The following is a 12926-nucleotide window of genomic DNA, read 5'->3' as shown; positions in this document are numbered from 1 at the left end:
TCTCTCGAGATAAGGAGGCCCAAAAGAAGAAACTCTTTGTGGTAGTGAGTTTCACATTCTAACCATTGTCTGGGTGAAGAAGTTTCTCCTGAATTCCTTATTTGATTTATTGCTGATTGTCTTATAATTATGTCCCCTAGCTTTGGATTTCCCAGAGAAACTCAGTCAAACGATACTGGATATTCTTTGAATACAAGAACATAAGAAATAGGAGCAGGAGTAGACCCCTTTGAGTGCCCTCCACCATTCAATAAGATCTTAGCTGATCTTCGACCTCAACTCCACTTTTCCACCCATTCCCCACACCCTCAATTCACCTGGAGTCCAAAAACCTATCGATCTCAACCTTGAATCTACTCCACGACAGCTTCCACAGCCCCCTGCAGGAGACAATACCAAAAATTCACAACCATAAATTAAAGCCCCAAAATATTAGCTATTTTGGATTTTTGGCTGGTGGCGGGGCGACAGGAATACTGAAAAGCCATAATTGTGGTCTTGTGGTCTTCAAAGGATCAAGTGCACGAAAAAAGGTATGAGTGCAACTTTTTTTTTTAAATCATGAAAGAGGAACAGTAGTAATTTAATTGGAGAACTGAAAGGGATGGATTTTAACTTTTAAGCACTGAGAGCAGAGGAGAAGCCATTAGTGCATGGAAAACTCAGAACTAAGTAAGCGTTTTTGTCAGTGGCTTTTTAACCCAGCCACTGTATTACCACACTATTTCTGCGTTTCTTGACCAATTAGCTTGAGTGGCAGAGTTGACAACCTGCCTGTGTCAAATTCAGTTCCAGTATTTAAAACGAACGTTCCAAACATGAAATTTGATGGACTCTGAAGTTGGGAGCAGAACAGAACAAACTGATAGAATGGAATACACACGTTCAAAGGCTGCATGGTGCTTTAATGATGCCTCCCAGGATGTGATGCTGCGATTGTAAGAGCCCACAGGGTGATACTGTTCCCTACTGATGCGAGGAAGAAACCTGCCAGTGAAACAAGGTCAGAAGCGTGACGTCATCTAACTGGAATCAATGCCTAAAGTGCTTTCATAACCTAAATAAGGCAGAAAAGGTGAGTACAGTGGCACATTCAACTACATCCTGATGTGTGCATCATGCTAACTCTCTCACTCTGCCTTGTCAAGCCTTGTCCAGCACATCACTCCTGACACAAATCTACCTTGTAGGTGCATCCATCTTTCTCTGTCTATGCACTTCCACACATTCCCATCTCTCCATCCGCCACAGACACTGACCCTCACCTTTATGCAATGTCTTGCCTCTCCCTCATAGTCACCCTCTACAAATGCTCTCCATCCATCCATTCAACACATGCCATTACTCTCACTCATAGGTCTTTTTTCCCCTCCTTGCAGGACAGCACAGAACATGAGGCAGAGGCAGAAAACTGGAGGTTGCCCTCCAGACATCTCACAACTGACAGCTGCAGAGAAGGAGAATGCGCAGGACATCAGCAATGTTGGCATGCTTGACTGTCGGCAATAGAGAGATGTGGCCTCCCAGCTACCTGGTGACAGAATTAAATATCAGACAGCCACACTGAATACAATGCTGACTCATGTTGACTTGATGTCAGCAACGAGTGACATTTAGTCATGTCCCTAATGTTCATATAAAAACTCTTACCTTGACAGTTCTAATTCATGTTTTCAGTCTCCCACAGGGCCTTCAAGTGTCCCGCTGGAGTAGATGCAGGAGGATAATGACAACTCCTCAGAGGAGGTCACTCACTCTGAGGGTTCACCTCACAAGACTCACGCATGCCATGCATCAGTTCAGATATTCACTTCAGTGGGACCGATAAGGAAGATAGTTGGGTTTTCACTTGGTAACCAATACATCACAAATGAGCAAGAGCTAAGGCAGGACAGAGACTGCAGTGAAGAAGCTGCATCAGAAGTCACAGGATGCCCCATGCTGTGTTCAGCTAGATGCAGAATCTGTACCTTGCGGGGGGTTGTCAATGGAGAGGATATTTCTGGAGCAGCAGCAAAGAATGTCCAACATACTGGCAGGCATAAGCATCACCAATGCTGATTTGATCACAGCTCCATAGTAGAGAACAGACGTACAAAGCTCTGAAGTTGTCAAAGGCACCTTACAGCACAAGCACTGTGAACAAGTTATTTCACACAACCAGGCAAGAAAGCAGCTGTGAGGTTTCAGAACTTATTGGCATATTTCCCAGTCATGTCTTCGGCTCCCTCAATTGCCACTGTGTTTTTGCCTTGCTTTCACTGCCGAGTTCTAGGAAGCCCTGTAGATACGTGCACCCACAGATAAATTGCAAAAGCCATGTTACTATCACTGTAATTGAGCCTCAACATATTGGAATTGACAAATTCTCTCTCCTGGAGGGTTGATCACATGTAGCTTAACACGCTGCAGTTAAATCAAGAAATCAGCGGATTGGAGTCGGCTTCCTGACACTGTCAATTTTCCCACTCACTCCCAAACCTACGTGCTCCTTCAAGTTAAAATTCAGCCCATACTCTCCAGGTTATTGCTGTCCGCTGGATTGTTGGGCTGTGATGTTTTGATTGGTCTGGTTTTGCCATGGGACTGAGAAGAGGAGGAGTGGAAATTTTCACTGTAGCTGCTCCGATTCTGGGAGCTGGTCTTCCTCATCTTGCATCCTTATGCTAGTGGCAGCTAGTTCACATTCTAAAGGCAAAAAAGCCTTCCCTCCTGTATTTGTTGAAGGCATGTATGATTGCTTTGAATGGTATACACATAAATGGAGTTTTCCCCAAACCCTTCATCAAAGATAAAGCAGGTAAGCAGGAAAAGCGCAAAGAAATACCCAACGATAAAGGCACAATGAAGAAAAGTGTATAAGTTGCTCAATGCAAGAGGAGATTAATGCTCATGCCAAAAAAGACCAAACTACAACACGAACGGAAACACCAGCAACCTTGTTTTAAGAAAGCAGGCCAAGCCTGTTGAGGTGTCATGGGTCCATTATACAGTAGGGTGGAGCTTCACTCAGTCTTGAAATTCAATGTGGGATTGAATTTAAGTGGTTTAGCTATGTAAATGTGGTTTTGGCTTCTTTCGCCCTCAAAATCACACTTCATAAAATTGGGCAAACAGGAAATCAGGCACATGAGGTCAGGCAGTTAGTTTTCTTATCCACTGTGCTGCTAGCAAGGCCCCACACACTAGCTTAGGGTAGAAACCTCTGCTTTTACAATGTGACTTCATATTAGATCGGCTCTTAGATCACCAACTACCGGTTAATGGAGATTTTAATTCAAATTTCAAACATCTATTTAGTATTTTGGCTCAAGTTTTAAACATTGGAGAACTGTGGATTTGCAGATATAATATATTTACATTTCTTACCATTCCCAAGGCAACGTGTATTTATCATTTGCAACACAAGGCTATGCTTGTGGTCAGATAAGAGGTTATAACGTGAGAATTGATGCAATGAGGAGAGGACATCAAGTCCATCAATCCTGTTCTTCTACAGACCATGGACAATTTGCTCTGTTGAAAACTATTCAAATCACTTAAACTTGAGAGAAGGTTCTGCAACCATAGTTAACACTCACCATCAAACTGTGCTAGTTGCTCCATGGTGTTCACCTCATCATGTGTGATTTTCAGTGCTTGTCTGTATTTAAGGTTAGTTTCACTGAAAGCAAAATTATTTTCAATTATAAAGTTGTTGAATCCATCAGTTATTTTATATTTCAATCAACGCTGCATGAACTGTCAGAAGCCTTGTGCCATTGTAACGTTTAGGGGGGGATTCTGACTTAGAGGCGTTCAGTCATAATCCCAGAGATGGTAGCTTCGCACCATTGGCTCCTCAGCCAAGCACATACACCAAATGTCTGAACCTGCGGTTCCTCTCGTACTGAGCAGGATTACTATTGCAACAACACATCATCAGTAGGGTCAAACTAACCTGTCTCACGACGGTCACGACCTTGTCATCAGAGGGATTTAATGATATCAGAGATCTTACAGTTACTAGGGAATTTTTGTTCAAAGAGTTAGCATAAAAGTAGATGGAGAGATGGCATGGTTATTCACTAAAGCAGAATAAGAAATCACAGGATCACAGCACAGTACAACACTGGTTATACATGTCCGGCGCTAATAATTCCTGGTTTCAGTGACACCACTGGGGAAGATACCAAACAAAAACTGGCAACATTCCAGTGGAAAGGGTGGGTATGGAATGGGAGAGTCTGGAGAAATGGTACCTAAAAAGGAAAGGCAGAAAGCATTCTAACAGTTATCATTGGTTGCACTGTAAAGAAATGTTATTTTTATCACTTCAGGGCTTCATATGACAGGGTCACACATTGGGAACTTATATGTGGAGGTGAGCGTGTCCAATTTGTAGCCATTATGATTTTCTCTCAATTTATCTGGGCTGTAAACTCGACATGCTGACCTTTGCTCCTGCATTGAAACCATCAAATCTACAAATCTATCCCTAAATGCACTCTACAGGGAATATCTTGTATGTATTTATGTTCTTGATAATGTCTGTATTCATCAAGGCAACGGGCATCATTGCTGGGAAATGAAAGATTTCAGCAATGAGCATCAATCCTCACATCATGAAACAAAAGGATGTTAAAAGAAAATAGGGCAAATAGGTAACAGCTTTTTAAATAAAGAGGGTAATAGCACTGTGTAAAAAATTACTAGTCAGGTTGAACAGAAAAGCATGGCAGGTTTTCCAAAAGATCTGAAGGAAATGGTATATTGAGCTGATAGTCCAGAATGTAATAAGGTGGCTGGTTTGGAAAGGTAGGCAAGAAAGACCAGTGGTCTTCTACTGCCCAAAGTATTATGTTACCTTCACTTCAGTAAGTAGGTTGTGTCCTTGGGAAGAGAATGTGATGTTCATATGCAGCAGGTTTCTCAATAGCTTGAATTGGAGACTCTTACACATGGTGATGGGTTTCTGAATGTGTCAGACCCCAATAGTCAAGAAATTGAAACCAAACTAATGCATTAACGATTTAATTGTGTGCTGGTCATCCCAGGAACATTTCCCGTAGCAATATCACTGTCAGTAAGGGAAGCAGAGTTCCACAATTTCTGAACACAACAAATGCAGGAAAATTAAATATAAATAATAATCAGCGAATGTAGAAAGCTTACCCATCAATTTCAGCTGTTTCAACATAACACAGGCTATTTGGCTCTGAAGTAGACAGCAAGAAGAGATCAGCCTAGGAGAACCACAAATATAAATACTGTTTGAGATACTTAAGCACTGTTGCTCCAGAGAATAAAGAATGTATATCTTTAAAAGATAACTCACTGGAACAAAGTCATCCTTCTTCAGACAAACCACATCACCTACTTGGAGTTTTTTCCATTTTGCAATTGTGAAACTATAAAAGAAATGGGGAAAAATAACCTAGATTTTTATAGTACCTTTCCTGACATTAGGGGATCACAAAATGCTTCACAGTCAATGAAATACTTTTGAACTAATGCTTATTGTAATATAAGCAGCCAAATTGCACGCAGCAAGGTTCCACAAACAACAAGCAGATAAATGACCAAATAATTTGTTTTTAGTGATGCTGCTGGTAATATTGACCCGAACATCAGGAGAACTCTCTTCTTCAACTGGTGCCATTGGATATTTACATCCACCAGAGAGGACAAAACAGGAATTTGGTTTAACACCTCATCCAAAAGCACCTCTAATAGTGCGATACATCCTCAGTACTGCACTGAAGTGTCAAACCAGATTGTGTGCTCAATTCTCTGGAGAGGAACTGGAACCCAGAACCTCCTGACTCAGAGGTGAGAGTGCTAACACCTAGGCAAGGCTGACACGTGATAAAAGGCAATGCTGTGTTAAGTGCTTGCTCTCGATACACACTATATTGTGTCAGGTGATAATGGATATCTTACTGTTTGATTGCTTACCTTTTCCCAACAAGAACATCACATGGTCTATTGTTGATCTCTCTGTCATTCTTGTGACGTGCCTAACAAACACAGAGCCAAAACAGTGAGCAGCAATCTACTTCTGCTTGTCCATGACATTTGGCATTTTATTGCAAATACTACTCATTTAATAAAATGCCAATAAGTAGTTAAAACACAAAATAATTTTAAGTCTGTTAAAACTGCCAAGTTACAAATATTATTTGTGTTGATTAAATATATCGCAGATCTAATTTAAACACATTTCTAGAAGATCCCAATGCATTGCTAATGTGTTTCAATAAGTGTAAGTCCATCATGCAAATGTAATTATAAGCAACGTTTTATCCATGACAAGCTAATGCATAATACACAATGCAGCAAGAATGATCTTGCATGTAAAGGAAATAAACAATGAGGAAAGATTGAAGAAGCTCAAGTTCTACAATCAATAAAAGGAGAAAGTTGAGGAGGGATCTCGTTGTGCTGTACAAAATTTTAAATGGCATAACTATGGTAAACTCAGAATATTATTTCAAAAGTAAATTAAAGCAGGACCAGGTGATCTGAAGTAAATGGCGAGGGGGGTGATTTACTGCAGCAGAGGCCAACCACTAGGGACCTAACTGACCCTGGAAAGGGGGCAATCCGGTAGCAGAAACCTCCAGTTTCACTCAGGCCACAAGCCTGTCCTCTTGATGTAACAGTCAGTTGACACAATGACCCAAATGGCCTCCTTTTGTTCTTTAAATCCCATCGTCCTATATGATAAGTGTTCCAAATATATTCTCTCTCTAGCAGGCTGTTTACAAGAATATGGGCTACCCAAAATAATTTACATAATTCAACATTATCCTCCTTTCTGAAATCTTTGCTAGGCAGTCTGTTTAAATGTGATTCCTACTTTTGCAGAATTATTACAGAAATCCATTTTCTGAGATGGGAAATCAAGTCTCCTATTAAAGCCCAGAATTCATTTATTGCAGCCAGTGGCCATATTTTATCCATACTGTAGAGTATTAGCTTTGGCCAAGCATTTGGTCACCTGTCCTAATGTCTCCTTCTTTGGCTCAGTATCAACCTTTGTCTGTGAAGCACTTTGGAAATTTTACTATATTAAAGCTGCTATATAAATGCAACTTATAGTTGTTAGCTGATAACTGCTGGGGAGATACTCACAATGTCATCAATAAGGTCTTTGACTGCTGTTACTGACAAGACGAATGTGAGTGGAATCATCGTTGTATACCAAGGCAAAGTAGAAATAGCAGGGATAGCCTAAACAAAAAGAACATTCAAATCAGAAGGAAGGTATTTCTAGATCTGGCAACAAATTGGTTTTGTGATCCAGTTTCTCTCTCATCCAACTGAGTTTACCGGCAGTGACACTAAAATAGGAGCCAAACATGTACAGAAGAAAATATTGGATCCTCTAGTCTATTCTTATAAGTAATGAAGATTACAATCTCCCCATGATAAGCAAGTGGAAGATTAACATGGATTGGTTTGCTTACAAATAATCCTTCGACTCTTTTAATCAGTATTTGTCTTATTACTTACACTAATATGATGACCCACATGACTTTAGAAATGCAACTGCTTGAGGAACTTCTTAGAATATAAACTGCATATCTGGTCAAAAACTATTAAAAATCCACTGCCCAGAGACATTGATGATTTTTTTTTTTTGAAAGAGAAGTAAAGGTGATCCAGGATTTATTTAAACTTTTGAACCACAAACAGCTGCTATTGCTTATGACAAACTGGTAAGTTGAGCTGATAACCGTCACTATAAGTAACTGTTAGACTAGACACTGAAACCACAAGGCACAAAAGGGGCAGAAAATCAGGATGCCCAGGCAAGCTGTGTCCTAAGGATTAGGGAAGTGTGTATGTGCAGAGATGCATAGCAGAGCAAAAGAATGAATAATTGGAATTAATAGGTCAGGTGGTAAAGAAACAGGGGGAGAAGGAATCGTGAATTTCTAACGAAAGGTGTGGAGATGGACAGTGAATCGTGTTCCTGATGCTGGCACCTAATTATCCAGTCCATATGCCTGTCAAGCGAAACTTCATGCTGGGAGTGGAGTTGCACAACATTTATGTTATACTTCCCAGGGCTCATAGATAGAAATACAGTAAATTTATGGCACAGAAAGAGGCCATTCAGTCCATTGTGTGTGCGTGCCAGGTAACCACGTGGGACCAGTGAAGGGAAACAAGAGGTTGCTGAGGGATGCCTGCTGCCAGTGAAAACTATATTCAAAGTAAGAATCAGCAACCAGGGATGTCAAGGGTCACTCTTTACCAAAAGATCAGCAGAAGCACTGGATACAGGTGCAAAGCAAAGTTTTGGTTGATCTCCCACCAAGGTTACAGTGATCGATTGGAAGCAGCTCTGAGAAAATTCAGGAAAGAAGAGAAGAGGGGAAAAACGTGGAATTGATCACCTGTATTATAATTTAATAAAAATAAATGTGTAAAACGTGACTCAAGCTAGTGAAAGGGACATTTCACAGAGCATCAATATAAAATATGGACTTCTCCAGGACTTGAGCACAAAAATCAAGGCTCACGCCAGTGCAGTACTGAGGGACTGCTGCACTGTCAAAAGTGCTGTCTTTCAGATGAGACATTAAACTAATGTCCTGTCTGCTCTCAGTTGGATATAAAATATCCCATGGCACTATTTCGAACAAGTGCAGGGGAGTTCTCCCTGGCGCCCCGGCTGATATTTATCCCACAATCAACACCATAAAACAGATTATCTGGTCATTATCACATTGCTGTTTGTGGGAGCTTTATTTTTAGAAGTGCCAATTTAGATTAACTGTTCAAGTTCTGGAATGGGGCTTGCCTCCCGAACTCTTTATGAACAATTTGTTCATAATAAAACAATGCACTGTCGCTTAAAACTTTCATTCGGCAATTTGAAAAGAAAAACAACTGTGTGGAAAAACTGAACAGGTAGATCCACTGGATCTATTTCACTTTATTTTATTTGTTCATGGGATGTGAGTGTCACTGTCAGGGCCAGCAGATGGTGGCAAAGTGGTAATGTCTCTGGGCTAGTAATCCAGAGGCCTGGGCTAATGTCCTGGGGACACAGGTTCAAATCCCACCATAGCAGCTGGTGGAATTTCAATAGAATTAAATAATAAATAAAGGAATCTGGAATTGAAAGTTAGTCTCATTAATAGTGCCATGAAGCTATTGATTGTTGTAAAAAACCTATCCGGTTCACTACCATCCTTTAGGGAGAGAAATCTGCTGTCCTTACCTGATCTGGCCTCATGTGACTCCAGACCCACAGCAATGTGGTTGACTCTTAACTGCCTTACGAAATGGCCTAGTAAGGTGCTCAATTGTCAAGGGTGATTAGGGATTGGCAACAAATGCTGGCCTTGCCAGTGTTGTCCACATCCCATGAAAAAATAAAAAAAATTGCCCATCCCTAATTGGCCTTCAGAAGTTGGTGGTAAGCTGCCTTTTTGAACTGCTGCAGTCTGTGTGGTGTAGGTACACCCACTGTGCTGTTAGAGAGAGAGCTCTAGGATTTTGACCCAGGGACAATGAAAGAAAGGCCATAAATTTCCAAGTCATAATGGTGAATGTCTTGGAGAGGAACTAGTGGTTAGTGTTGTCTCCATGAACCTGTTGCCCTTGTCTTTCTAGGTGGTAGAGAACACAGGTTTGGAAGGTGCTGCCGAAGAAGTCTTGGTGTGGTGCTGACATGCATCTTGCAGATGGTGCTCACTGCAGCCACAGTGTACCAATCGTGGAGGGAGAGGACATTTAGCTTTGTGGATGGGGTACCAATCAAGCAGACTGTTTTTCCTGAAGTTTCTTGAGTGTTGTTTAAGCTGCACTCATCCAGGAAAGTGGAGTATTCCATCACTCTGCTAACTTGACCTTGAAGATGGTAGAAAGACTTTGGGGAGTTAGCAGGTGAGCTACTCGCTGCAGAATACCCAGCTTCGGAGCTGCTCTTATATAGAAATATCAGGTGAATCTCCTCATCGTTTTTAGTGTATTTGTAGTGCAGAAACAGCATAGGAATCTTTCTGAACAAAGATGCGTTCAATATCATTTCAACCCCGTGTGCCTTTAAAACGCTACTCCCAAGTTCTCACATGCTTTTTGAGCCTTCCTGCAATCCATCTACCGAGTCCCTACCAGCCTTATTGTTGAGAGTACTTCTCTTTATTGTAAAATATGTTTCATGGACTTATAGTTGAATTATTGTCATTAATTCATTTGGAATCAATGAAGAGATGCTGAACTTTGTGTTTTTTTTTTAAAGAAGTCACCAGAAGGTTCCTGGATTTGGCTTGTAAACAAGTCTTACTAGAAGGCACTTGTCTGTGGATAATCATCCTGCAGGGGTTGTTTTTGACTTGGGGAGATGTTTATGGAGAAGTGACAGGTCAAGATTTATAGAGGTCAGGAGACTTGACTTCTAGAATGTTTCTAGTTTCAGTTTGAACTATTACAAAAGACAGTTGTTTTTTTTCCTGCCAAGGAAGGCCCAACTCTCTCTCTCAGAAGAAACCCTGTACACAATGTGTCAGTTTCCTATTACCAAGTATATTTAAAGAAAGCCTGCATATTTGAAGAAACCCTGTGTATCGAATGTGTGGGAACTGAAAACCCTTGTTGCTGCATTTCTGCTGCAAGACCTATCTGAAACCTCTGTAGCTGCATTTCCTGGAAAGCCTACCCAAACTGATTTTCAACATTGCCTGGAAAGAACTGTTACAGGAAGATCCCAGTGAAAGCTGTCTATACGCATTTGGGATGCCAAACCAAAACCAAGGACAAGTGTTTTTTTTTTTGGTTTCTTTGTAACAGCACTGTAAGCAACAATCCTTTTTATTTTTCTGGTTAACTGATATATGTTTGTATGTGAGGGACTAAGATAGATAAGGGGCTTTGATATTTCGATTTGTGTGTGTGTGTATTACTTCATTATTGGTTAAGACTTGTATAATAAACTGACAGTTTTGTTGTTTATTAAAGAAACCTAGTTGGTGTGTTTTATTCTGGGAAAAATAGAGTATATGATTGACCATAATCGGTAAGTGGGAAAATTTAAATATATGTTGTGACCTGTGGAGAAGTGGGACTAGAATAAACAGTGCACTCCTTCCGCCTTGGTCGTAACATATTTCCCATATGTCAGGATCAATGATGCTGTGTGTTTCCTAGGTCTGAAGTTCCTAATGACTGAGTGAAATAAGCTGAGATTTATAAGGTGCAGCAGATGTCAGGATCAGCTGATCAATGCAGAAGCAAGGAGTTCCTGGCACAACAAGTCTGGAGATTTTGAATGCAGATTTATGCAACTGTGAAACACGTTTTTAAGCAATTTTCTTTAATTGCCATTCTTCCCCCATGCACCTGCACTTACTTCTGACTGCCTCTCACACAACTGATGCTCACCCCCTCCACAAAACGAAGGTTTCTCAGGAGCAGGTGTGGCATTTCCTGTGGACATTCCTTTACCATGGAAGAAGTGAAGCGCCATACATGGGCAGCATTCACTGCATGAGGCTCAACATCTTCTGTCGGACATGTCTACCATGGACACCACAGCCACAACTGCTCCCCCACTAACAATTAACAGGACATTCCCCCAAGCCACTATCCATTACACAACATTAGTTCAGCCCTTTTAGCCTCTACCTGTCCATCTGAGTGAAGTATTTCAGCACTGAATGAGTGCAACCTTTCCTGTGTGACTCTAACCTCCATGAATGCAGTGCAATGTCAGTGCGGTCCATTTTAATACAATAGTTGCAAAGTTTGTAGAATCCCCCTACTCTTTCCTAATGTTTCGAAGTTTCAGTAGGGGAGCATTTCGGGAGCAGTGACCATAATTCCATAAGTTTTAAGGTACTTGTGGATAAGGATAAGAGTAGTCCTCGGGTGAAGGTGCTAAATTGGGGGAAAGCTAATTATAACAATATTAGGCAGGAACTGAAGAATTTAGATTGGGGGCGGCTGTTTGAGGGTAAATCAACATCTGACATGTGGGAGTCTTTCAAACGTCAGCTGATTAGAATCCAGGACCAGCATGTTCCTGCGAGGAAGAAGGATAAGTTTGGCAAGTTTCGGGAACCTTGGATAACGCGGGATATTGTGAGCCTCGTCAAAAAGAAAAAGGAAGCATTTGTAAGGGCTGGAAGGCTAGGAACAGACGAATCCCTTGAGGAATAAAAAGACAGTAGGAAGGAACTTAAGCAAGGAGTTAGGAGGGCTAAAAGGGGTTATGAGAAGTCATTGGCAAACAGGATTAAGGAAAATCCCAAGGCTTTTTAATACGTATATAAAGAGCAAGAGAGTAACCAGGGAAAGAGTTGGCCCAATCAAGGACAGAGAAGGGAATCTATGTGGGGAGCCAGAGGAAATGGGCGAGGTACTAAATAAGTACTTTGCATCAGTATTCACCAAAGAGAAGGACTTGGTGGATGATGAGCTAAGGGAAGGGAGTGTAGATAGTCTCAGTCATCTCATTATCGAAAAGGAGGTGGTGTTGGGTGTCTGGCAAAGCATTAAGGTAGATAAGTCCCCAGGGCCTGATGGGATCTACCCCAGAATACTGAGGGAGGCAAGGGAGGAAATTGCTGGAGCCTTGACAGAAATCTTTGTATCCTCATTGGCTACAGGTGAGGTCCCAGAGGACTGGAGAATAGCCAATGTTGTTCCTTTGTTTAAGAAGGGTAGCAAGGATAATCCAGGAAATTATAGGCCGGTGAGCCTTACGTCAGTGGTAGGGAAATTATTAGAGAGGATTCTTCTGGACAGGAGTTACTCCCATTTGGAAACAAATAGACTTATTAGTGAGAGGCAGCATGGTTTTGTGAAGGGGAGGTCATGTCTCACCAATTTGATTGAGTTTTTTTGAGGAAGTGACAAAGATGATTGATGAAGGAAGGGCAGTGGATGTTATCTATATGGACTTCCTGAGACAAGGTCCCTCATGGCAG

The 12926-nt window shown here is 41.3% G+C and overlaps 1 protein-coding gene across 3 annotated transcripts in view; it reads right to left on the bottom strand.

Moving 5' to 3' along the window:
- LOC137351667 (phospholipid-transporting ATPase IC-like) overlaps positions 1-12926 on the bottom strand; it is a 123195-nt gene that overhangs the window by 75880 nt on the left and 34389 nt on the right. For all 3 annotated transcript variants that reach the window (XM_068016352.1, XM_068016350.1, XM_068016351.1), the window contains 5 exons: positions 7117-7215; positions 5938-5999; positions 5318-5390; positions 5155-5225; positions 3582-3664 (listed from right to left, as the gene is read on the bottom strand). In XM_068016352.1, the coding sequence (XP_067872453.1) occupies positions 3582-3664; positions 5155-5225; positions 5318-5390; positions 5938-5999; positions 7117-7215 (388 nt within the window). The remainder of the gene's footprint in view (positions 1-3581; positions 3665-5154; positions 5226-5317; positions 5391-5937; positions 6000-7116; positions 7216-12926) is intronic.

The sequence above is a fragment of the Heterodontus francisci genome, chromosome 36 (assembly GCF_036365525.1).
Source record: "Heterodontus francisci isolate sHetFra1 chromosome 36, sHetFra1.hap1, whole genome shotgun sequence".
Taxonomy (NCBI): domain Eukaryota; kingdom Metazoa; phylum Chordata; class Chondrichthyes; order Heterodontiformes; family Heterodontidae; genus Heterodontus; species Heterodontus francisci.
The sequence above is the reverse complement of the archived record's forward strand: the minus strand, read 5'-3'. Positions and strand labels throughout refer to the sequence as shown.